Source organism: Stigmatopora argus, chromosome 13 (genome assembly GCF_051989625.1).
Source record: "Stigmatopora argus isolate UIUO_Sarg chromosome 13, RoL_Sarg_1.0, whole genome shotgun sequence".
Classification (NCBI taxonomy): domain Eukaryota; kingdom Metazoa; phylum Chordata; class Actinopteri; order Syngnathiformes; family Syngnathidae; genus Stigmatopora; species Stigmatopora argus.
Window position 1 is genome coordinate 10,575,817 of NC_135399.1, and position 27,175 is coordinate 10,602,991.

General features: G+C 38.4%; 2 protein-coding genes across 12 annotated transcripts in view; one reads left to right on the forward strand and one right to left on the reverse strand.

Moving 5' to 3' along the window:
* The window catches only part of LOC144086644 (collagen alpha-3(VI) chain-like), a 43,661-nt gene extending 32,953 nt beyond the window's left edge, over positions 1 to 10,708 (reverse strand). For 2 of the 3 annotated variants that reach the window (XM_077616616.1, XM_077616615.1), the window contains exons 1-6: positions 10,515 to 10,708; positions 6,114 to 6,198; positions 3,397 to 3,990; positions 2,041 to 2,634; positions 1,350 to 1,958; positions 147 to 737 (exon numbers count right to left, since the gene is read on the reverse strand). In XM_077616616.1, coding sequence (XP_077472742.1) covers positions 147 to 737; positions 1,350 to 1,958; positions 2,041 to 2,634; positions 3,397 to 3,990; positions 6,114 to 6,198 — 2,473 coding nt within the window. In that variant the 5' untranslated portion in view covers positions 10,515 to 10,708. The remainder of the gene's footprint in view (positions 1 to 146; positions 738 to 1,349; positions 1,959 to 2,040; positions 2,635 to 3,396; positions 3,991 to 6,113; positions 6,199 to 10,514) is intronic. The other variant, XM_077616617.1, reaches the window with a different exon arrangement.
* The window catches only part of mlphb (melanophilin b), a 60,582-nt gene that overhangs the window by 27,169 nt on the left and 6,238 nt on the right, over positions 1 to 27,175 (forward strand). For 4 of the 9 annotated variants that reach the window (XM_077616625.1, XM_077616626.1, XM_077616619.1 and 1 more), the window contains exons 5-12: positions 12,707 to 12,783; positions 14,853 to 14,938; positions 20,428 to 20,541; positions 21,149 to 21,419; positions 21,678 to 21,781; positions 22,578 to 22,738; positions 25,842 to 26,063; positions 26,458 to 26,603. In XM_077616625.1, the coding sequence (XP_077472751.1) occupies positions 22,614 to 22,738; positions 25,842 to 26,063; positions 26,458 to 26,603 (493 nt within the window). In that variant the 5' untranslated portion in view covers positions 12,707 to 12,783; positions 14,853 to 14,938; positions 20,428 to 20,541; ... (1 more) ...; positions 21,678 to 21,781; positions 22,578 to 22,613. The other 5 variants (XM_077616623.1, XM_077616620.1, XM_077616621.1 and 2 more) reach the window with 5 other exon arrangements.

Consider the following 27,175-nt stretch of genomic DNA (forward strand, 5'->3'; position numbering starts at 1 on the left):
AAAAGCTGTTTATGGTGTTTTCAGAGGAATCCAGTAAGAACACAATGTCCCTTTTTACAGCTTGACCTTGTACTATAATTGGGAAACATATGCACATTTTTTGTAAACCCTGGATCAAAAAGCAGCAAAAAATAGTTATTTCTTACCTTCCTGTAGGACTATGTTGAGCTGGTCTGCCGGAAGGCTCACGTAGGTATTCAGTTTTTGAGGCACAGTATCAAGTTCGCTAAATTCCTTTACTTTGAAAGCAAAGGAAGGATTGTGTGAAATCTCCTCAATCTGCCTTTGGTCTGCATCCTTGACCCCGACGCCAAAGGGCACAACCCCCTGAGTTTTCAGATCACCGGCAGGCTCCCTCACATTATCCCTGGATCTGCTTCCAGTCAGAACGATCAAAAACTGTGGAACACTCCGCGCCCGGCGGCTGCCATGTGTTTCGGACAAGATAGTGTCCCGCATGAACTTCAGAGCTGAACCTGTGTTGAGACTGCGTCCTCCGGCCAGTGTCATTTGAGTGACTGCACGTATCACCTCCTCTTTGGTCTGATAGCTGTTCAGATAGAAATTGGGAGTCGGACTTTCGCTGTGCTGAACCACCGCAACTCGCACTTTGTCACTCCCGATGTCCAGTGGTTGAATGACTTTAAGGATAAAATCCCGGACGTAATTGAAGTCTGGCCGAACAGAATCGGTTCCATCAATAAGGAAGGCGACATCTCTTTCCACTCCAGCAACCGCTGTGAAAAACGAGTAACAGGAAGAAAAAAAACGTTATTTAAGGGATCTTTGCCAGTAATCTGTATGATATTATCCATTTGTATTGCAGTTTCTCCCTGTTGCAAGAATACTTAATTTATAGTTTTTTTATTACATTGAAATAACTACTATTTCTGAAAAAGTATATATTCATTCACTGGTATATTTTTTCAAAGGTGCACGTTTTAGAGCATTTTGACCGAATTTTCAAGAAGCACAGAATATTATATACTTGGGTAGATTTTCTCTTTTTTCTTCTTGCTGACATGGTGGGATTAGTAAAAAAACAATCCTTTCCAAGTTTGAAAATCATAGTTGAGCAGCAACAATTTCACCTACCCATATCTGTTAAAATATGTAATCCATGAGTATACCTATAAATGCTAGTTTAATTTTCCAATTATGGTTGACAAATAATTTGTCAATTACAATGAAACAGTTTTAAGAAATTAATGATCTTAATAAAGTATCTGTGCTCATATTTTTTTTACTAAATTACTTTAGTGCCTCTATTAACAGATACAGGATTTTTTTTTTGTTCAGGTATCATTTTAATGTGTTTGCAAAGTATGTGTCAAACACAAAAAACTTACCGGATTCTTCTTCAGTAGCACCGACCACTGTTATTAACTTTGGCATGATTTGTTCAGCCATTGCCGGCAAATAGGAGAAACTTGGCTCGTGGTAAGCCAAGTCTGGGACAAAGGCAACTGTTTGCAGGACTGCCTGGTCTGCTTGTCCTGAACTGACCACAAAGGTCAGAACTCCTCCGAGAGCTAGCTTATCTGCCACACTCTTCATCTCATCCTGAGCAGGACCTCCTGTGATGAGGACCAACACTTGCTGTACTCCTTGCCTCTTGCGTGAGCCGGTTCCTGGAGTGAACATGTTGCGCAGGGCGTATTCCATGGCAGCACCCGTATTCAATACAGAGCCTCCCGTCAGTCTGAGTTGAGAGATTCTGTTTACTACATCTTGCCTATCGCGCGCCGTATTGAGATAAAATTCAATTTTTGGCTGCTCAGCGAACTGCATCAGGCCAATTTGGACCTGATCGGGTTTGACATCTAGTTGATTGACCACATTAATCATGAAGTCTCGCACAAATGGAAAGTTGTTGCTGCCGATGTAGTTAGAGCCATCTACAAGGAAGACAATGTCTCTGACCACACTTTGGGTCTGCACCGTTGTTATTTCCACCACTGAGGAAAAGCAGAAGAAAAAAAGACACGCATTGAAATGCTATTGAAATCAATATGGATAAAACCTATGGATGTGCCCTACCTGGCTCAGTGGGCTCTTCAGTCACAAAGATGCCGGCTAGAGTAGAAAGCGGATTAATGATCATCTTTGGGTTGCGTAGTATCATGCGGAAGTCCCTCATCATGAAAATGAGACTTTCGTCAAAGACAATCTCCTTTAGTTCTTGCTCGTCGGCTGTCTTGGAACCGGCGGCAATAGTCAGTACACCCATTTGCTGCAGAGCCCTGGCTGGACCCCTGACATCATCAGCTGACTTTTTGGTGGTCATCAGGAGAACAAGCTGCGGAACGCCTTGTTGAAGGCGACTGCCTTTTTCGGATCGAATCATCTCAGTCCTGACAAAGTCCAAGGCAGCCCCGATGTTAATTGTCTGCCCCGGTCTGGGTTTGATTCGACCGAGAGCAGCCATTAGGTCATCCCTAGATTCGTAAGAGTTGAGGTCTATCTCCAGCCGGGGGGCATTGCTGAACTGGGCCACACCCACTTGAACACCACCTGGGCCTATGGGCATGATGTTGACGAACCTCCGGATGAACTCACGTATGGAGTTGATAATTGTGGCACCCATTGTGCTGTCAAGGAGGAAAATGATGTCTCTTGGTTCAACAGCCACGACTGATGAGGAAAGAAAATAGATTAGTAGTAGATACCAAATGAAATTCAACTTGTGAGAAATTGACCTTTTAATGCTAAGCAAATTTCTGAATTTCCATTTAAAGCATTAATCATTTCCTTTCATTTCAATGGTTCACCATGTATAGTACCTAACAACCACTACTCAGTGTGACTTTTATGCAAATTAGCAATCACAAACCATTTCTGATAATAGTTCATACTAAAGCATTTCACGAAGCTAGTTCCTTTTTATCAATGCAGAACTTAACACACTTAATGCACCACCTGTCATAGGAAATCCTTAATAACCATCTTTTATACAAATAAACTGACTTCATGCAGCATCTCATATCTGTAATACGGTAAAAGTTTTTTGTTTATATTTTTTGTCTTTTCTCGTAGCGTACCCATTATGGGTGTCTTACAAAAAATCCCTCAAAAACAACTTCAAGATTCAACTCTTGAAATTAAACATTCTAACGTAGGAATTTATTTGAGAATAATTGTTTTTATTTTTTTTTATTTCACACATTTTATATCTAATGTTGAGATTGTCAGGGAAATAACAGCTCAAAAACGATATTTGAAATGCTAAAAGTATAATTATTATTACCCATTACTTTTCAAATTTACTTTTCTACTCGAAAAACCTAAAACTAATAATAATAAAAAAGAAATATTTCAAAGGTGAATGTTTTATACCTTTGGGCTTTAGATTTCTCAAAAGCCTCTCAACACTACAATTACAGAAAAGTGACCTACCTTCTGTGAACTCATTCTGTACTATAATGGAGCGACCGATCACACCCTGAAGCAATGGCGACAGCTGGTCACCCATGCCTGCCACTGATCTGAAATCAGGGGCCGACAGGACAAACGACTCATGGGTAGCCACTGCTTCCAAATCTGCCATGGCGGTGTTACCGATGACCAAGGCGAGGGTGATAACTCCGGCCCTCTTTAGGGCCCGGTCGCCAGCCCCGGTATCATCGGTGGATGGCCCAGCACTGATAACGACCACCATTTGGGGTACGCCCTCCTCTGCCCTGCCCCCGGTGGACTGGCTCAAAAGACTTTGGGCTACTTCCAAGGCTCGGCCCAAGTTAGATTCGGGACTCCCTGTGTACGTAAGTTCCTTTATAGCCTCCAGGACCGAAGCTTTGCTCTCATGTGTACTGAGATAGAACTTAATCTCGGGGTCGGCGTGGTACAGGGCTAAGGCCACCTGAACGGTCTCTCTGCCAACATCGAGGCGCTCAACAATTCTCAATGCCAAATCACGAACATATTCAAAGTTCGCTGCTCCAACGTTCTGTGATCCATCAATTAAGAGTACAAGGTCTGCGGAATCTTGCGCTTTAAGGAGGGAGAGAGAAACAGAAGAAAATGGAACTTGTGAAAGGGTTAACGGTGAAAAAGTGGGGAAAGGATCTAAGGTGTCAAGTCACATTCAGTGTGGACAAGTCATTGCAAAAACATTATGCTGCATGTAGGCTGAACCACGGAAATTTGCACAAGGCATTCCAAGTATTACCTATGTTTATTAGTTTATTATGTTTGATTTAGCTTTTGGGTCATTTGGTGTGAATTGTCGCAACGATTTTTCAAATTCTGTTGTCTTGTTTTATTTAACGGAGATGTTGCCTGGGTTTTGTTAAGCAGACTAAGAGTATTATTGATTTCAGTTGTTAATAAAACTTTGAACTGTGGAATACGCTTTGCCTTGAAACCTAAAAAAAAATTGGATATGAAGAAATTGTTGAAAAAACAATGGGTGTAACTAAACTTAAGTCATTATAGTTTGATAGTTGCATCTGTTGTCAAACCGGAGCATGTAAAATGAAGAACTTAGTGAAGAACTTATCTTCTCTCTTGCAACAGTTCTGGAGGAGAATTTATAATGTAAATATGATATTCAATCAATGTGGACCAAATGTCCTGGAATAATGATGTCCTAAAAAATCTAAAAAAATGTTTTATAGTCCTTTGAGACAGAATAAAAAAAATATCTATCTTGATGATTACATTCAAAAGGTTTTCTTGAACAAACCCAATGGTGTCAGCCAACCATGCAGTCTCGTGTTACAGACCTCAGATAACTTGACCAGTAATGACCCGTCCGCTCATTCTTTCGTGTGCTGAAGTTTGTACTTTTTTGACCACTACAAAATGTTTGTCTTTTCACTATCAATGACCATTTCTCTCTCATTGAGAAAAAAATCATTACAATCTCTATATCCAAAATTTGGTTCGGGTGAACCAGGGTTCTCAATGGACTTGTTTTTAGTACGTCCTCAGCAGGATAAGAATGGAGTCCAGGCGGATTCATCACTGTCTTAGATACAAAACATCACATATTTTTTTAAACACACAATTAAAAACATTGACACAGCTTGATGGATAAAGGTGAACATGTAAACACACAAGCAGGTGGTGTTGGTGAGTGGTTAGCAATTGTTAGAAGGTTACTTATTGGTGTAGAAGCTGTGATACAAGATGTGCAATTGTGCAATTAACAGTCATTTGTGTACAGATTTTGACTACTTAAACCTCAATTTAAACCCATCTAGTGTCAGGAATCATATATATTTTTGTGGCACACAAATTTGATCCCATAATTTCTGTGGGTTAAAGTTTCTCAGTTAAAAAATGGATTAGGCTAATTATGAGATTGGTAATTACTTTATGAAGGTAATGTAAATAAGATCAATTCAATGTTTTTCAATTCTGACATTATTTGTTGGGTGTACTCTCTCAATCACATGCATCTAAGTGAATTTCTAAATGTGGGCATAACAAGTTGGTGGATCATAAAAGGTTACTGTGGGTAAAGTGTATCTGATTGTGCGTTAATGGTAAAACAGTCAGCCACATGTGCAGCGGAGTCCATCTGGCACATGTGGACATATTAGTATGGTAGTGGACGACCGTCCCATTTTATTACCTGTCCCTCCTCTAGCCTCGGGAGCTTCATTCGGCATCGGCACCCCCCCAAACTGTCCTACTGTGTCGCAAAGCCCTACCATTAAATCTTGGATAAGATCCCTTAAAGCCAGAAAAGAGCCTATGCTGTATACGTGAGTTTGAGGAGATTTGCTAGCAATCTCCCTGAGGGCCCAGTCCACAGCATCCAGAACCCCAAGGGCGAACACCTCCACGCTGGCTCGGCCACGTCGTCTTGCGAGCGGCCATCAGTTAGCACGATTAACACCTGTGCCGCTCCCTCGGTTGCCCGGGACAAGTTATCGCTGGAGGTGCTTTTAAAAGACTCCTTGAAATATCCCAAATGAGTATAGAACATCCGTTTCAAAGTCAAATGGTGGACATCGTTTGTATGATTGCTTGAGATATTTTTCTTGGTCTAAACACGATAGAGCTTACCACCTAATTACATATGTAGCTAGATGGCTGGATTTTTTCAAAAACTGTAAGAAAAATGTCAGGGTCACAGTCACGAAAGCTTTTGCAGTTCAACTTACCTTCCTGAGCGTCGGTTTTCAGGAGAAATCCTGAAAACAAGACCCCTAGAACGGCACATAGCGGTATCAACCGCAAACTCGTCATCTACAAAAGAAACCAAAAAGAAAAATTTCAATTAAATAAAAAAGCTGAGAATGCAAAACACTTTTTTTTTTAAAATTACATGAAACATTTTTATACATTAAACGTGGCTTGCATACATCATGGCATGTTTGGAGTTTGAATTGCATGTTAAATCAGCAGGTAGTATTTTTACCTCCAAAATGTAATGGCATTTTTAACATATTTAAAACAGTTGTGGTAAAACGAGTTTTGCATGGAAAGTCGATGCAGAGGCCAAGTTCAAATTAAAACCAATGGACAATTTTGTGCTTTCATATAGTACATACATATACATGTTTTTGTTGCTGTATTCAGAGAAACCCCACAATTTTTTTATTTTATTTTTTTTACATAAATAGAAAAAACAATGCTGGCATAGACAACTATACAAATGCCAAACAGAAAAGCTCAAACCGCAACAATATGAGGCAACAGTGCTGACCACTCTAATGTGCTGTCTCGGAAAAATACATGTTTGCAAAAATACCAAACAATGGTTGTGCGTATGTGTGATGACATAGTGTAAGTGATCTGTTATGTAACATGCTGGCTAAGGCTTATTTACCATGACCATCAGGCAAACGAGCACTTGCAGAGCACGATTCTCTAGACTCTAACTAGTAAAAAGTGACTGTTAAGGCAGGATTGGAATGGACCACACACAAAATTACACAATTACTCTGAATGGAAGAGACCGCACACATAATGTCACACTTAACTGTAACAAAATGTTATTAAAGCTGTGCGTAGTGATTAACTGGCCCTGAAAGCAAGCACTGAAATTGACCCAATATGCTTGGGTTTCTAGTGAAAATGGTCAACCTCCAGAATGAATTGTCTTTATGTTAATAGGTCAAACTGAGTTCAGGGGGCAAAATTTTTCAAACTTTCCAAGCAATAAAACATGGCTGCACAACCTTTTCATCTATTTGTTTACTTTAAATCCTTGAAATGGCCCTTTTTTGCTTTTGAATTTTCCAAGCAATAATTGAGCAATTGCAGCCCAAAGTCATTGAAATGATTTTTTTGACCAAACTTTTATGCTTAGGGTCCTGCCATAATGGATGAAATAGAAATTAGCCTCATTTTTTTAAAATATAACTTTCATTTTGACATCTGCTCCCAAATTAAGTGATGCAAATCTTTTTGGAGAATGGCAAAGTACAAAGTCAGGGATTTGTCAGCAATTACTATTTTCCAAAATGGCTAACTTCCTGTTTAATTTCAGGCATGTCTGCCATTGTAGACTTATTCAGGCAATATTATGTCATTTGCCAGAAAAATTATCATAAACAAGATTCCAGGGAAACCTCTGCACTGCCCTATAAGGAAGAAATTGTTGCTGCGGCTTTCTTAGAAGCATTTGACACACCCAGTGATTTATTCCATTCATTAAAGTTAAAAGCTTTTTCTTCCTGGATTTTTTTCCCAACATAAACATGCAAAATTCCCTCATTTTTGCCTATTTTTTATATTTCCTAACTCATATATGCTTGACACCCTTTTGCATAGAACACTGTGACGTCACGTCTGCTGGAGATTTTACTGCTTAACTTTTTCAGTTTTTTTTCTCCTCTTGCTAAAATTCATATTCCAGCTGTGTTTGAGCCTTCTCAATTTATATCATTCACATCATCCTCCAATTGCAATGCGATTTTAAGCATCCATGGATTTCCATATCTTTCAACACAGATTTTATAGAACCTTAAATCTTGAGCATCATACCAGCATATACAGGAACCACAAGGAAAAATCAGCTTTGAAAGTGCCATTTTAGGGGTGCTTGTGTGAAACACTATAAATTATGGTAGCTTTTTTTTACTAGGAAGTTCTCTCCTTACATATTGCACATACCAGCAACCACTACTAACTGTGTGGCTAAACACGAGTTTAAACATGAGCTATGACTACCCACCTTAACTTTTTGGGACTTTATGGAGAAACAAAGTGGAGTGAAAGGTCTCTTTTGTTATTTATACACCACGAATGATATACTGTAACTCCACACTGCCACCTCCCGACAAAATACAAAGGCATGTTACAACTCCAAGTTCAAGCCCAGCCTCTCAGCAGGAGGATGTGACTTGCAGAGGAGAGGAGGCTCCATGATAAAGTTACAAGCTCAGAGGAGAGTTTTCGACACAGCTGCTTCATGTTAGACTGTCTGACAGGGAGCAGATGTGCACGGGCTGCATTACGTTGCCCATCGTAGGCCTTCATGTTGGCCCACAGATCAGAATAGTGACAATTGGCACAAAGTGGCAACATGGACAACAACCAATACTGACAAAGACATTAAAAAACATGACATGTGATTCTGATTTGGCGTTTTTGCCAACCGACGGCTCACATTTAAAGTGTTCGTTGTTGATTTACACCCATCCCAATTACAGATAGCCACTGCCGTAAAAATACAGAAGCTTTCAGAATGTTCCAAGTTTCCGCACATCTGTGCCACATCATGGAAAAAAAAATAGCAAGCGCACATGAGAGACTGGAATAACCATTAAACAGGCTGATTGATAGTGTATTTCTTCAAATCCTTTGTTAAGGATACTTTTGCCAGAAACAATATGAGCATCCAAGAGGGGGGTTCCACTAAATTATGTGAGCACAATAGACAGCAATGTGTTCATCTTTCCAGAATGTATTTATCTTAAGTTTTTGTAAAACTATGTGCTGTTTAAACTTTAGTTTGAACAAAACTGAACAGACAACAAAGTAGACTCTAACCATAATATCAAAAATGAAAGCTAACATACAAACAGTCTTTGATAAACTTATGACAATGAATATTCGAATTAGGCTTAATTGCAGTCATTCAATAATTTTCAACACTGCTTGGTCACAGGATGGGAGACCTCAGACGAAAGGTGGACTACAACCTAAACTGATCTTCAGTCAGTTGTAGGGCACACGCAAAGACAGATAAGCAGTCACAGCTCTAATCACGCTGCCACTGAGGGGGAATCGATCACACGCTGTCCACACCAAAGTCAGGCGAATGAACCAGTACACCATCAGTTCTATTGCAGTCCTGTCTTTTCTGTTATGAACAATCTCATTATTATGAGGTGGTGCCAATACCTACTGATTTCCATCGAGAGCTGATTGATATACACCATGGATTTATGCCTGACGTACGTTTTAATATTTCATTAGTATTGATTGTAAGTGTGGCTGTTGTCTAAAGCATATCGATAGGTTACAGCTGGCTCTCTACTGTCATTCCCCCTCATACTCTTCTTTCTCCTCTGAACACGACTCATCTGGCCAGTTGTGTGGAAAGAAATGTCTTCACATTCTCTTGTTCATTGGTCGAGAGAGAGAGAGAGAGAGAAAGGGAGAGAGCGGAAGGTGTGGTTTTAGGCTACTGCTTAGTGGAAACAACTTGGCCATCCCAAAAGACTCCTCCGCTATGCAACTGAGGGGTTTGTGTAGCCTCGATGTTTCTCCAAAAATATTTCTTTTAAAAGGAAATGTATGGATTGTTCATATAGTCATAATCAAAGGTTTGAATCCTGGGTTAATATCACGTTCTGGCTGATCATCACTAAAATGAATATTACAAATTTTTTGAAAAAATATATATAACGAGCGGGAAGGAAATAAGATACAAATATAATCATTTCCACAATGGTGAATTTTGCAGTTAAAAAAAACGGAATGGAAAAATTGTAAATGAAAAATTCTGATTTTTTTTAATCTACAAATGGACTGTTTAATATGAGATTCACATAACATAAGGGGGCGTGGTTAGCGTGTCGGCTTTACACTTCTAAGATCAAGGGTTCGATACCAGGTCTGGACCTTCCTGTGTGAAGTTTGCATGTTCTCCTTGCTTGCGTGGGTTTTCTCCGGATACTCCGGTTTCCTCGCACGTCCCCAAAACATGCACCATAGGCTGGTTGAACACTCTAAATCGGTCTTTGTGGACCTTGCATTTGGATGGCCACCAATTCAGGTGTCCACTGCCTAATGCCCGAGGTCAGCTGGGATAGGCTCCAGCACCCCCCGAGACCCTTGTGAGTATAACCGAAGGGTCGACTAAAATGATTCAAGAGGTGATCCGTTTAGTCATCAAAAAGTATGGTGAAAGTTAATTTTTAAATGGGCCCATTTTCACCCAAATAGTACCAGTGGACAATTTGGACACACCTACTCATGCAACAGAAAACCAGCTCAACATCCCTTTGAGATCAGCTTTTCCACTCACCTTTTGGCCCTAAGCAGTTTGAGATAAAATGGACAACCCTAGGATTATAACATGTATCATACAAACATGTTTCAAAACTTACCCTGGACGGATGTAGTGGGCTCTCCACACTCTTCTTAGGTGCAAGAAAAAAAAGCCTATTAGTTGTAAATGTCAGCAAGCAGACTCGTGGTCATTATCTTCTTGGTAAGGTCCGAAAAGGGGGGAAAGTGTTTTAGGACAGGCAGGCAGGCAGTCACCCTCCCGGTCTCGACCCAGAGGAGCTGTGGCGCCGAGTTCGATGTTGGGATGGGACAAATTTCCAAACTCTTGGAATTCTGCCGCCTCACTCGATTCTTCCCTCCCACTTCTCTCTGAAGGAAAAAGAGGAAGGGGGGTGAGGACTAAATGAAAAGCAGACACATACTGTAGCCCTGTTTGGTCTGGATCTGAAGGCAGTGAGATCACCAATTTCTTTCTTCTAGCTTGTCATCTCCACTGTCTCTACCAACTTTCCACATGCTGCATAAAAAGCCGTTTGTTAGCATTTTACTTTCATTCCTACCTTTCTGACACACAGCTCAGCTTTTTGCATCCCGTTGAGTTTCACACAAATTTCAGGAAAGAAGCATAGTAGGATACTGTACCTCGACTCTCTTCTTGTGCTGTCAGTGCCTGTGATTGACTGGGGACCAGTTGGTTTTTTATACAAACACTAAAGCTCGAAATTTGCTATGCGTGCATATAACACTGATTATTGAAAGATTTTTGGCCTTTTTGAGCGCCAACTCTCCTCTTTCCTCCCCATTCTTCAGTTTCAAGCTAACCTGGGGTCTTAATCAGAGACACTGTTAGAAAACACAATGTTGGCTATTTTGAGGAACATTTGTTTAAAAATCTTACACCATAATTACTGTCTTTCTTCTTTTTGTGAAAGTATCCCTCATTTATTTTAATTCATTCAGTGCCCAAGACATGCTTATCCATCTTTTAGTTTTTTTTTACAGGGAGAATAGATGAAGAATATTAATCTGATGCTACTTTGGTATGAATTCCAAGTTTGTAGATATTGTTACATAATTTGCCATCAGTGGGAGCTAAACCTAATCCACTAATCATGGAATATTGTGTCATTGAAATTAGTTGCAGTTATACAGTAGATAAAAAAAGTTGAATATATACATAAAAATCCTCTCACACTCATGAATGCACTTCATAGTACATTGGTAATCACACTGGAGTGAATAAAATTCTTTGGTGACAATAGGAAAAAAACAAAAGCATTTTAATGGCTTTATAATGATAGTTTACAGTGCAGCATAAGGGGCCAGCTTGAGTTCATTGTAATGTACTGTATATGCCACCAAGCCTTAGTGGCAAGCGTCAATGAGCACACAGTTAACACAAATGGTAATTGCGGTGTAACATTTAATGAGGTGCTAATTATTGAATACATTTTTACACCACGTTATGTTGGCCCCAGAGTGAGTGTGTAGTTGAGGCATGCGACCTGTCAACTGTAGGACTGTTGACATGTTTCCTTTAAGAGTAAAAAGGTTCAATATTTTTCTTGGATGAATTAGAACCCGCAGAGGGACCAACACAGGCTGTGTATGAGTGAGTTAGTCTTGTAGCACAGCCACAAAATCTCATTTGCAAATGTAGGGCACTCAATAAAACACCACTGACTAAAACTTACACACACACAAATAAAAATACAATATTTTAAAAGCAAGCAATGCTAGTTACAAAAAGTAACGTGACATTTGGTCAACAATTGAACAGAATTTGACTCAGAAACAATAGAGAAATAATAAATAATTGGCAGTCTTGTTTCCATAGCCATAGTCTTGGTCTGGACCACCAAAAGTCCTGATCTTGACTTAGTCTCAGGGATTTCTAGTTTGGGTGTGAGGTCCGGTCTCTCTCAAGGACTAAGGCAAAACACTAGAGCGTCCAAGACCAGTGGACCTGAGGCACAGGGCAAGGTTTTGATTATGTGAAAAAGAAAAATAGCAAAGTCTTAAAATGAAGTCTCAAGAGATCCCCGAATAGGAGGTATATGCTCCCTCTTAGATGTTCCTGTTAAAAGTCAAGCAGCATAAACAAATGCAGCCAATTTGGGGAACCCTGGCTCTACACTAAATATTTCTGGGCCTACTTTATAGATTGCACAGCTCAGTTAAGCAGACACAAATCCCAATGCCAAACAAGAGTATGTTGCGGAGCTCGGAGGAGGATCTCCACAGGGTTTTTTTTTTCACTGGTGAGCTAAAACAGACATTCTCTCCTTAGGCCAGTGTGCTGGGACATCAGGCTATCATCTGCACAACTGTTTGCTCCACTCCGTCTGCGGTCTACTATCAGCAAAGGTAAAACCTTGTATCCTAAGCAGGCTCAGTTACACACAATTCGTTATTCACCAAATGCACGCAAAAAACACACAAAAAAAGTCCCATATGGAAGCGCTTATAACATTGGCTCGTGTGCGTCCATGTTCTGTCCACCGAAAACCATTACTCATGCGAACGTTCGCGGCAAAGCAATGCTCTGTTGTGGTGGAGGTGCTAGGCAACCACTCGTGGATGATCTTCTAAGCTTTGTTGCCCTGAGGGAAGTTAATAAGCAGCAAAATCTTACTACAATTTCCCACCTATTTGAGGAGTCACCTAATAGTCTAATAGGAAGTGAGGTTTATTTTTACGTAACCAGAATTTCTTGTATTTTATATTATTATCATGTGTGGGATGCGCGCAAAAATTCACAATATATTCTCCAGCGCTTGTATTTTTGTGATAATCTATATATTTTAGGGGTACGTTTAGACAGCTGTTTTGAAGAACTCTTTGACGGCTTTCTGGGTTTGGCGCGAGAACAATGCAGTACTTGTACTTAATCCTCTCTGACTTATCATTCCCGTTCAAAAAAAGACAAGTGGCCATTTTCTTCTGTGGCCCGGGAGTGGTTCTTCCAAACTGTATATGTGGAAATTATGAAGAGCATAGCTGCATTAGTCATCAACTTATACTTGGCGATTTTACTCATACCAGAATGACATGATCACTTACTCTATTGCCCATGAAGATACTTAATGGACAATAAGTGTACTGGCGCAAACATTGGAGAATAAATCACCCTTAGATGTCTCAGTCAAACAAGTAACTCTGAGTCATATGTAATATATGCAAAACTAATAAATCAGTCATATTTTTCCTGAAGTTGAGAGGTGAGAAGTTAAATGATTGCAAAAACTCCTGGTTATTCAAACCTCATGTATCAGTACATCACCATTTTATTTGTACATGCACTGATGTGAGGTTTTTGACACTAATGAATTCACAAAAAGGAAATTATAATAACTTTTGGCTTTTTTCTTTTGCAATACTGAGAAATGGTGACAAATGTTTCTTCCTCACAGCATATGAAACTATTCATGTTTGTGTAAATTAAAATGAATGGCTATAGTTGTACACAGTAAGAAAACGAGCCTATCTTGAGATTCCAGGTGAGATTTTTGTACCCTGAGTTTTTAAATGTCATTATCAGGGTGTGACAGAGATTCTGGAAAGCACCGAAAGTGGCCTTCCAAAGCAGCAAGATATGCAAAACTACGCACTGTAACCAGTTGGATGTACTTTTGAAAGTCATTTTCCACAAACCCCCTTTCACAAAATTCCAATTCCCTCCTCTGTCATACGTCACACAAACTATTTGATGTCTCCATAAAGGACAGGTTTGGGCTAACCAAACTCCTCCTAGAGGTGGCCCTGGTCAAAGTGAGTAATTGGGTGAGACCGTAGCTTTGCTGAGAGAGGTAACAAAAATAACCCAATGGTCACACTTCCGCGATCCTGTGATCAAAATTCCAGACATTTAACTCAGGACTGCAGCCGTACACAGCAAAGGACAAAAGAAAAAAATATTCCCAGCCAGAGAAAGCCAGAACCACATATTATTTTCATTTATCCTTTCCAAGGGCTACTATTTTCTTTTTGGTGCCTTGCTCAAGGATTCACAGATAGTGCCCAGTCAGTAGACTGCTACCTGTGCAAAATTTATAATTGTTTTCTCAGTTCTAAAACATGCAGGGCCACTTTACTCTTCACAATTCTTGGGCCAAAAAAATCAGCATTTGTGATGACAAAGTTGCGCCAAGTCTAACAACTAACTTATCATTTTGCTGTTTTATTTGGCTTAAAAAATATGCTGCTGCAGAAACTTTCATCAACAATTTGTTAGTTTATCTATTCTTGGATATGTGACAGTTCTGGTATGCGCATGTTATGTTTTGTACACTTGACTCACTAAAAGGCTAATAATTCAATGTCCAATACCACAAGTTTTCTGGCAGGTTTTTTGCATCCACGTGGTATGGAGTAGAGTAAATGTGGGATGCATTAACGTGGATATATTTTGATCTGTTCTATATTCTCTCTCATAGGCTTCATCAGTGCTAAAAAAATCATCACTACTCAGAGGAGAAAAACGGAGAATCTGCGGATTTACTCAATGGGAGTCCACTAATAGGTAAGGGGTCTTGAGACTTTTTCATGTGCTCGGTTACAATTCATTTTTCCTCCAAATTTTGTGTCACATTGCATTTTTTTAGGACATTGCTGAATACATGTTGTTGAACATCCTTAAAATTGAGACAAAAATGACACTAAACAAATGTCAAGAGCGTTTTTATTTACCTTAACATGCCACGTCTGCATGTTTTTTTTTCAACCTATGAAGCATAACAGTAATCGTTGAAGAACAGGTCAAAGGGAAGTCCCCAAAATCTTGCAAATCATTTAGCAGCAACATTTCCTCTTAAAGGTTGAATCCTCTCTTGAACATCTGCTTAAGTACTCTTGTCGCCCCCTTTACATTTTACATCTGCTCGTCTCCTGAAAGCAAAAATGAACTGATGTCATTTGCAAGAGTTCCTACTTTGTCGGCTTGTAGCTCCTCCAATTGTTTAATCAGCAAGTAATTAACATATGCATGTTGTGCCTTTTAAGGATTATTATATTCAACTTTTCATGCATTTGAATTTGCAAGTTTCTAACTATGCTCCTCAACATAATCTTGATCTCCTTGAAGGTTTGATTAAATAAATCAGTTTAACACCAAAGGAAATCACGTTGAACATGGAAATGTGTTGCACACATGCAAGTGCAGCTATGTAACATCTTTTGGGATCCCACTTCCTTTGACATGCTTTGCTCTCAGATGGCCTACTCTTGTGGACAGCCCAATGAAAATGTTTGTCATTTCAGCGTGCTGTTGCCTTGGAAAATCTTGTGCTTGCATGCGAAGAGGGTTCAATTCAAAACAGTTTGTGTCAACACAACAATGTGCACAAGTTCAAGTAGTATCAAAACAAATCATACCAAACAATAGACTATTTTGAGAGTCTTGAGATAGATTTCATAGTAGGCTGCCGAAAATTGAAGGTACCCTGTGATGGATGCAATAAAGCAAGCACAAAACAAAGAAGGCTTAGGTTTAGAATTCCGGCTCGGATTTAGAATTCCTTGAGAATGTTCAAAACATCATTGTACGTTGGCCAGGTGCAGTAAAAGTGCTCCCCCCAAAATCTGTCCAAAAGTCATCCCCCTTTTTGTGCAAGAAGCCCTCCCATGGATTGCACAAGATGAAAACTGACATAATGGATATCTGTAGTTTATTTATAACTCCTCCTGGACTTTTATGTGGAGGGCAGTTTTGAAAAGATAGAAGCTTATGCACAGAAGTTAACATTTTCCAACTGTACACTTACATTATAGTACTGAAAAAGAACCCTCTGTCTCCAGAGTCACGCTTTTGGAGCAAACTGTGTCTTTTACAAGAGCCGTTGTGTGATGCACACATATTTCCACAGCCTATTTGGGGTTTGGAAAGACATTCTGGAATATTCCTTGCTTTTTTCCCCCAGCCTGTTATACCTCTTACTCTTACAACAGTATCTAACCAAAGCCAGTTTCACACAATGCCTTTCTTCACTGTTGGAGGTTGAACTATAAAGTGTATTAGAGTGTTTAAGTATGTAATTGCACCAAAATGTCAGAGAACAGCTTCCAAATTTGATGATTAGATGCTTCAACAAGCCACACAAAGGCTTTTAAAAAGAAAAATCTTTTAATGTTGCCTACAGAATTTTAAAAAATGAGATCTTGGAATGAGGTAATGTCATTTGAATGCTTCACTGCAATTCATCTTGATCTCAGAACTGATATTTTGCAGTACTTAATGATGTTAATAGCATCATTGTGTCTAATGATACCAATCTACGGATAAAGTCAAGCACCCTTTTGGAGACCGTTGATCGAGTTGCTGGATGTTTATATGTAGTGTAGCATTAAAACTCGCTGTTTTTAACTGTCGATACCAGCTTCTAGTAGAGCTGACTGCAAAACAGTTAGTGCAATTGGCTCTGGCTGACTCCTCTGGTGGATCAGATCAAACTCTGCCAAGCAGCTCCCACCCAAAACTGGATCCAACAGTTCAACCGAACAATGGCCGCTATTGAATCCTTACTGTGCAAGTTTTATTGACAGCTGCAGTCTATTAATGCCCATGCCGGCGGCCATGACAACTACACATTGCATTAAAAACATTCTGCGTATGCTAATGAATACCGTCGGCATCGTTCTTCTTTTCCTGCCAGAGAGTTTGCTGTCCTTAAAAGCCCCCCCCCCCTCTTAGTTTACAGATGTGATATGACTCACTCCACGCTCGTCTTTTCCACCACACTGGTTTACCTAAAGATGTTAGAATTTCCATGACTTTGGCTTGCTCAACATCTGGAATTCATTTGGGCTCATTGGACTTACAGTTGTATCCTTTCATTTCCCCCTGAATATGCAGCGCTGATTGTTTCTTCACAGTAATTAGGAAATAAAGCAAGACAAATAAAAACGTACATCATCGTTAGGATCGTGTCATGTTGAAAACCAGCAGTGTTGTCCAAACACATTCACATTAATTTCAGAGAGGAGTCGTTACATCACAACAGAGGCATGACAACCTTATTAACATCGTCTCTAGCCAAACAGACTTTAAAAGGATTGCTCACTACATTTTTTATATCACATTTAGCAAAGAACTGATGCTCGCTCTGTATGTCACTTTGGACTTCAAAATTAGTCCGTCTTACATCTGTTTAAATCAATTTCCGAGGTTCTTTTACCTGATTTTGTTCACATTCCGATTGTTTTTGTCTTGCTTTATACATTTTCTTACACTGCAACACAAGTTGAAGATGTAAATTAGTAGTTAAGACGTTGCTCCTAACACTACTAAAGAGTTCATAATAGTGACACAACTCTGGAAAAAAGTAATACAGTTGCCATTATTTTCTCATACTTACTGTGTTGCGAATGATCTGTCTTGGACATCCCGAATGGAAGGTTTTTATCTCCTGCTGATTGATAAAGCCCATCTGGTAGTGTGTGCACAGTCCTCCTTTTTCATAGGAACAGATGTATGTGCTGTACCATTGAACTGAATTTATTCTCATCTTGTTACCACAGTATATTATCACATTATAAATAGAAAGAGATAAAGAATCTATATAAACTGAGCTCAAAATGTACTGAAAGGGTGAGGCTAGTTTCTTTATTTTTAAAATTTGGATTATCTGGTATTTACATCTGGAGCAAATAAACAAATAGGAAGTAGGCACATGTTTTTTTTTACCATAGGACAGGCCGTTCAACCATTTGCAACATAAAATACCTACTGTCAGGTACAGATTTGGGATTTGTCTGAAAAGATCACACGGGAGGTTCTAAAGTTGTAAACAGAAAACTCGGAGTTGCCAAAGGGTGAAAAAGCCAAAGTTTTGAAAGAACTTATAGATGATTTACGCTGCGTTTCAAACATTGCCTTGCTTTTTTCCGCACGTGTTTAGGCACTTAAGTGTGTTTGCAGCTTTGCAGATTTTTTTAAGATCAACATGTACGCGAGCAGATGTTTTACTGGGCGTGGGGGGGAATGTGTCAATAACAAATTTTGGACTCACTGTAACCAAAAGGAAAGCAAAAGATGTACCCCACCCCCCAAAATTAGCTGATTACAACTGTTGGAGCCAAAGTTAGTGTTGGGGATAATAACAGCATCCACAAATGTATTTATTTCATATCAGCATCATCATGAAAAATGACGAGTTTGTTTAAACACCCAATAACTAGATGTGGTGTGTGTTGGATGTATTTCAAAAGAACTTGTATGTGTATGTAAATATGAGTGTGAACCTGCATATGCCAAACAATTTGAGAACTCATATAGTTTTATGCTGTTTGACAGGCTATTTATTGCATTGCCAATTTCCACTAGGGATTGCATTAAATCAGCGGCAGCGTAAAAGTGCTACTGTCCAGTATAAAAGTTAAAAATATAGTCCATAAAACCCCAGAAAACCCAAAATGAATATAGGACTAACAATAAAATCGAAAAATAATATACATGTTTCAGATTAATGTAATCAGCAAATACTCGTATAATGATTATAAGCATTCAATTCAATTTATGAGGACTAGGTTTTTTAATGGACCACCCATCTACAGCTCATAGACCTAGATTTCAGAACAACTGAATAAGGTATTAAATAGAAACCACATTCCTTGATACCATTAACCAATTATTTGTTTTCTTTAGTTAAACCTTGTTCGGTGTGAAAAAGAACCTCTTCTCTTTCCTTATAGAAGGAAACTTTTAAAGCATCCAAAAGCTATAAAATACTGGTTCTCTCATAAAACCGCTGGATATCATCCATGTTGCATAACACACCAAGATTCTTTGAACACGACCACGAAACATAACTGTTTCGTTCCAAAGGCTTACCTCACTCTTTTTCAGATATGGATTTAAAGAGAAAGCATCTCGCTCTTTTTGTCACCTTTCGTAACCAGTAGGCAATCGCTTTTGCTATCACGCTATGTTTATATGTACGAAGTGCATGTTTGGGTTCCTGTTCTGCCTTTTTGTAAACATCTACAAGGGTTGAGAGGTGCAGGAATGGGACTTTATAGTGTACATTTGCGTGCATAAAACTTATGGAGCAGGGGAGGAATGCGAGCATTTCCTGCAATCATGGTTTCATCACAACACTTTCTATCTGCCTCGGTAATTAGCATCAACTGCTGTGCTCATGGGGAAGTTTGAGGGAGAGGGCGAGTGGGAGAGAGAGAGAGAAAGAAAGAGAGAGAGAGAATGGACCCTCAAGGAGGTCAGATCTGAACTGATGTTTATACTTGAGGGTCCTAATCTGACGACACAGGAAAAAAAGTAAAGCGAGTCAAGAAAACGCCCAAAAGTCATTAAGTTAATTGTGAAGAAAATATTCCGGGAAATGCACTAATTGTGAATAAGCTTGTGCATTCTAAGGGACATGTATTGCAAGGGTGCTCTAACAATGTTAAAAAAAACAATCCAGTAGTTTTTATAGTGATAATAAGTTGGAAAGGTCTATAAGGGAAAAAAAACGTGAAGATAAATGAATAAGAAGTCTGTTATTTTTTGGTTGAAGTACATTAATCACAAATTGGCAGGTGGAAGAATTGTCAAGGGCCAATGCCTGAAACTGGACAAAATGTCAACTATTTTAAGTGAGCATTGTGGCCAAACTTTTTTTTTCAAATCTGCCTAAAATGATCTCAATATGACCAAGTATTGCTAAATTTTAAAGCCAATTTAAAAAAGGAACATTAAATCATGCCCAGACGCCAGTTTGATCAATTCTGACAAAATTGGGCAAACATTTCTATCACAGTGACACGCAAAATGGTCTTATGACTCATGCCTGAAACGGAACATGAAATAGGCATTTGAGTTGGGACGCTTTGATCCTTTGTTATTTTTTTTCCCTTGGTTATTAATGAATCATTGTGTGTTTGTGTTTTTTTTCCATCTTTTTTTAATGAATAACATCCAAACATGTGACAGGCTCGTTCCTTTTGAGAAGACAGTCCAAACACTCTTGTTACGTGCTTCTGATTATTGGTTGTTCCATTCTGGTCATCCTGTAGGTGTAGCTAATGCACAACACAGATACGTTGACAACTACCAAACAACTGGAGGAGAAGAAGTCATTGAAACGGTCACGAGTGTGCTTGCCATACATCAGTGACAATCAACATGATGTGAGTGATTGTTATTAACAAGGATAGGAACCACATAAGGTGTTATGGATTGGTTCAAGGTGATTAAATTGGAATTAAGAAGGCAAACTCCCCCAGTGGCAGAATCTCCCACTTCCAGCCAGGCAATTAGGCCGTTATAGCACACTTTGTAGTCCTGCATGTTGGATTTTCAAGAGCAACGATCACGTATTGATAACATCAAGGTGCCATCATAAAAAACAAGTCCCTGGACTGCTGACAATTTAAAAAAAAAACTATATTAAATATTTTTGTAATGTATGCTTGTATTCCTCCAATGGCTACTTTCCTAAAAGTACATACATATAGGCCCTAATGGGAAAGTATAATTTAAAGTGATGAATGTTAAAAAACAAGATTAAATTGTATTAGTGTAATTACAGTCATCATGAATTTGACCAAATATTTATCCAAATTGCAATAAAATAAATAATGAAAACTGAAAAGCAAAAACAATTTTAAAAGAAGAATAAAACTAAACATTTTTTTGCTTCTAATTAGAATCACGTAAACAACTTGTATTCTCGTGCTGAAAAAAGCACAAGTATAACAATAAAATGTTTAAACCTGCAACATGCTTTCATTTCAGATGTATTGCAACTACTGTGTTGGTGTGTGGATCTGCTGCGCAGAAGGACTTAAGAGACTGTTGACTGAACAAATAAGAAAAAGGGTTGCTGGCTGTGGGTCCCGTGGCTCAAATTAGCCACTTTAAAAACAAACCCAGTGAGCAATGGAAGAGGAAATTGGACTAAATACTCACAGCACTGACTATAGACACACTTTGATGTGTTTTACCTCTCAGAATGTCTTATTGCAATCACGTTGAACGGACTCTATGATTCTACATTTCTTTTCCTGTAAGTATGAAAGTTCATAGCGGGAGTTATGTTATGAGTCCCGACTGGATTCTCAGCTTGAAGAACAGCTTTAAATAAGTCTCAACACCTCATACATGACCTGCCTGACTTGTGACTTGAGATTTACGCTTCATTTAAGATGGCCTATACATAACCCCGCCATACCAGTACACTGCTTTCAGATATTATACTTCAAATGAAGCCAGCTTCTTTGCCCTTACCCCCTCTCTTCTTCTTCTCCCCCCCCTGTTTAACAAGACATGTGATTAGAATTGCTGTGGGCCGCCACTTGCTTTTGCCCTGCAGTCAGTTTGGTGAAAACTGAAAGAAAATAACCCGTTTGCGGCTCCTCAATCAATAAGGTGAGTTACTCCATATCACTGGACGTCAACACGTCATTTTTACTGTGCTTTTTGGAAAAGAGCTTTTGCGGTAATTAATGTACTCAAGATTTTGTCAAATGTGATCAACTCTAACCCTTGTGATGTGTGCGACAAAATAGAGTTATATTTTTATTTAGATTTGAACAAAAATAGGACATTTAACCTTCTCTGATGGTCATCCTAAGTGTAAAATAAATACTGAGGGTATTGAATTGTAACTCATTATTATATGGATATGTCCAGCTAGATGGATATATCTAATTATTTAATTGTCTTGAACATAAAGGCAGTTTTTAGATTCAAACGATGGGTGGTCGGGGAGGATGTTAAAAGTAGTCTCTAGACCAGACTTTTAAGACAATAAGCCATTAATTTTCTCCCCACTTGAACCCTGCAATTTATGTCCAGTGCTAATTTACAGATCTCAAAAGAAAACAACATTTTGTCTATATGAGTTTATTGAAGATATGTTCTGTTCATGTTACTTGTGGGAAAGAGTTCCGTCTGTGGGTGTTAGACTTGACGTTTATTTCTGTTCAATTGGATTTGTGACTGATAGGCTGTATTTTTGTGTTGCGCTTAAAGGGTCGCTGAAATGGATGGCTGCCTCTAATGAATTAGCCCTCAAAACAAATTGATTTAGGGTGTTTTCAATAACACATTGTGGTCATGCTTTGCTGACCGACTATCGGCAGTAGTGCAACTGATGGATTTTTTTCAGCATGTTTTAACTGGGTTTGCGGTTTTATAAATTCCAATACTTTTTTTGTGGCAGGTGGATAAACTGACATTTGAGGACCAACTCACAACAATGCGAGGTGCCATGACCAGAAAAGAGCTGGATCTTTCTAAGCTCACAGATGACGAGGCCAGTCACGTGTGGCGTGTTGTTCAGCGAGATTTCCACCTGAGGAAGCAAGAGGAAGATAGGCTTGGGTGAGAAAGTGGATTGAAATATTTTACTTTTTTAACTGTTTTACTAGATGTTGTTATCTGAAGTTCATCAAAATATAAATATGAGACATGGGATAATATATATATATATATATATATATATATATATATATATATATATGTATATATGTATATATGTATATATATATATGTATATATATATATATATATATATATATATATATATATATATATATATATATATATGATTGAAAGATCTATAAGTAGCATGCATGTCATCTCCACAGGAAAATCCCCAAAGTTCTTCTGACAGTCATATGTTCATGTTTTAACTTGTTTAATGTAGCTATAATTACATTATGCTTAAATGGAATATTGATCTTTGATTTCAACTTTTGTTGTCAAACCCAAATGCTTCAAATTTTCCATCTGGATTTAATACACGTCATGTGTAGAAAATCATTGGAACACATGGTTTGGGGAGTGATCCATAGGAAGAATACTTTTAGGTCTAATCATAACAATAACAATAAAAAATAATTGTCAAGAGACAAGCTGGAAAATTAATCAGAAGAACCGTCTTGAAACTTGAGTGTGGCCACTGCAACCGTTTCGAAAAACAAAAACTACAGTGATACTTCTTCCAAAATTATTTTTTTCCAGAAGTGATGTCCTAACCTGACATATTATATATTGACATTAGCATAATCTGTTCCACAATCTTTAATACTACCCCCTAAACCCTTTAAAAATTATAAAACTAAACAATTTTTAGTGAAATATGTATGCAAAATGATACATCAATATCTCTGTTAGGTGAGAATCAAAAAAGTCATTATAGGCTTTCAGGCATTTTAAATATAATTTCCCCTTCAACGTCTGTATTAGAACTCTGTAGTTTGAATTGATTTTCTTCTTCATTGGTTTTGTCATATCCCAACAATTCACACACTATCAGGAGGTAAAACGACATTCTCATTTGACCACGAGAGTCATATTTTACACTGATTTACTCACATTATCAACGCTTGCCTACTCCCAAAAGATAAATGCAACCAGATATGTGTTGCACAGAGAGGCGCCCACTTCCACATTTTGTTGAACTAAGTTCACATCTTAAAAGATGCTGCTTTCTTGAGCTTTATATTCTACCGAGAGATGACAAAAGACACTGATCTTTGCAAATAAAGGACATAGAGCCGGCCACTTTGTCTGGGAACAATCTGTTGCTTAAATCTTTACAGCTGTTTGGGGCTGAGTGAAACTTTGGCTGATGTGTTCACATTCCGGATGTTTCCCAGAGAAGCTGGGAAAAAAAAGACGGTTTTGAATGAAAAGTAAAGATAAGTAGCATTGTTTGATGGTCTCACTGCTGATATTTCAATGTGAAAGTCACTTTAGGTAGAGGATCATTTATAGTATGTTAAGTTGCAGCCATGTAGAGGATAATTTATAGTATAAGTTGCAGCCATTGGTTGTCAAAATTGAATCACTTTGAGCTCTTTAGTGGCTTTTGAGAACTCACTAATCATCTCATGTGCAAAGTATTCATTTGACCATAAATGGCCCCTTCCATCTCATGGCTCCTTAAAACTTTTTGATGCATACTTATTCGGTAAACATATCCACCCATTTTTATATTGATTGAGAAACTAGTTTTGGAGGCTCTGTGACTTTAAAATGTCTGCAATTATAATGCAGAACTGTTCAGTTTTCCTTTCGGGGCATTAAGACATTTTTAAGGGCCCTCTTATGACATGTCCATCTTTTTATTTTGTTGACCTATGAGAATATGTGACTACTTTTTACTTATATTATGAAACTGTGAAGAAAAGTACCTGTTTGTTCCCCTTAGTTTTCTTTAAACGTATTCCCTCTTTAATTGACGGTGACATCTAATCCACTTGAATTAATCATTCATTACAAATGAGGTAATATCCTAAAAATGTGCATTCATAGCTGTATTCCAACATGCAGTCATTCTTATTAAGTTATTTGTTTTCCAAATTGTTTAACGCCAAGATCTTAAGACCCTAGAATTATCTGACCTGTCAGATTTATAACATTAACCTTAAGTGGCATGAAAAATAAACCCAATCAGATTCCAATTCAAATTAAATGCAAGCCAAGTAAAAAAGGAATCCCTCATGTTGATTGCATTATACATCTCATTTGAATAATTCAATTCAAACTTGTTTAGTGAATTCAAACGCGATTTGCTGTTCCAAATAAGGCCAAAGTTATTTGATTATTCAAAGCAGGCTGCCAAATCTGTTGAGGTTTTGCATGATCTTAACAAAGTAGTTTATTCCATTTAACCTATTGATCTGAGCAATGAGCTAATAATCTGGGCCCAAAGGGAAGCTAAATGAAAAACAAGCATCTACTCATCCTTCATGGGTGTTCTGCCAGATTCCAACTAATAAGGCAATCCAGAATGTCTGGGAGTACTTTTCTTTAGTTTTTTTCCCCCTTCAATTTCTTAACTTTTGGGGCCAGTACTTTTGAAATAATCAACACACTTTTTCTTCACTTCACGCCATGTTTGCTCAAACCACTGAAGTCATTCACAAAAGAAGCAGTGCCAAGTCACACCAAAGAAGGGGAAAGACATGTTTTTTTGAGTAAGATTTGGCTTAAATTTTCATTATTATTATTTTTTAACTTTGGAAATACATCCAAGAACTCCTGTGGGAAGTTGCTCTTAGAACAGTGAGGCTTTATTCTGAAAAGTACATTAAATATTGTTAAGGCCAACTTTTTTTGAAGGAATGACCAGAATTCCTGTAGTAAAAACATTAGGTTGCGTGTATATGTTTCTCAGAGAAAGAGAGTGTGAATATTCTTATTTTTCCGAGTCATTTCATTCTCAAAACAACCTTAAAACTCAATTTTTGATCCTTTCAGTGATGTTGTTCAGTGATTGTGGACTTCCTGTGTGTGGCTCCAGTTTATTTCCTAGTTCTACAATGTCTTCTGTGTCTTGTATCTGTCTTGCTACTCCGACCAAGAAATTTCTCGAATACGGGATGAAAGAAAGTTCTAACCTAACCTAACCCAAGAATGTAATAACTAAACATTTATAGAGTCAGTAAATCTAAAAATTTACTCCCTTCTTTCTTAGAGAGCTTAAGACCAAGATTGAGCTAGAAGACAGCAAAAGAGAAATGTTGGGTCATTGGCAAAATTTGAGCACGTCGCACTGCATTCGCTGTCTGAAAGCCTTCAAGTTCCTGGTCAACAGCAAGCGCCAATGTCTGGACTGTCAGTTGTACATATGCGGCTCTTGTAGTCGTTACAACAACAAGGATCATGGATGGGTGTGTGATCCCTGTCATATGGCCAGGTAAGAAATGTTGTAAAGTCCCAGAAAGAGAAATTAGGAACTTGTTACGATTTGCATGTTCGTTTGGTTGGTGTTGAAGGCTAATTCAACCCTGAAATTAACCAGTAATGGCCATTCTATGTCCGATACCGTTCTGCAAATCTACAAACCAGATGTTTTCAACCTGTTTCCTGGTTTTAATTTACATCTGTTTCCAAGACTTGTATCTGATATAATGTTTCACCCATTGTCTGAAAAGCGTAAAGCTCATTTCACAATATGATTTCATGATAGATTAGAGATTACAAGGTTAACCAGCGTTAAATTTGACGATAACGACTGCCGGCAGTGCTTTCAGATTTGTTGTATTTGGTTGTTATACAGTCATTTCTTGTTGATTTGTGACCTTCTTAAGGGTTCTCAAGATTGGCACCCTGGAATGGTACCACGAGAATGTGCAAGCACGCTTTAAGCGTTTCGGCAGCGCCAACGTTATGAGATCGCTCTACAAAAGACTCAGTGAAAAGCACACGCACTCTTCTGACGATGACGATGATGCAGGTAAGTAATCAATATTTACGCATTTTATTTGTCTTCATTAAGGGTCTTGAATTAACTGCAGACTATTGTAGATGGTTGGGCTACCTCTTCGGGCAGTGGGAGGGGTTCTAAGTATCAATAGAGTGAATTATGTTGTAAGGGACACAGAACATAACTAATCAGTGTTGAAATTACAGATCCGTGTGAAAATCTGCATGCAGTCAAATAGAAGACTTAGTAAACACTTTCACGGTCTTTCTGCAGAGACTGAATGTCAGCAGCTGATTCAAATTACTTGGCCAGCAACAATGAAAATCTGGGTGGTTTCAAGAGTTGTTGCCAAGTGGAAAAGAAAATACTGTAGACATAGTGTGCTCTTTTAGGGTGCACTGGACCATCAGATCCAGCAGTTGTATTCTTGCAATTCATTGTCATAATCTGTAGATTATTGGTTTCATTGCTTTAAGCTTCTGTGCTGTTGTCTCACTTGAGATTCTTTGTTTTAGATGAAGAATACTAATGATTTCAGTCAGTATCGGTATCAGTGCCCAATATGGCTATTTTTGGAGGATCGGACAGAAGGTTCAGATTTG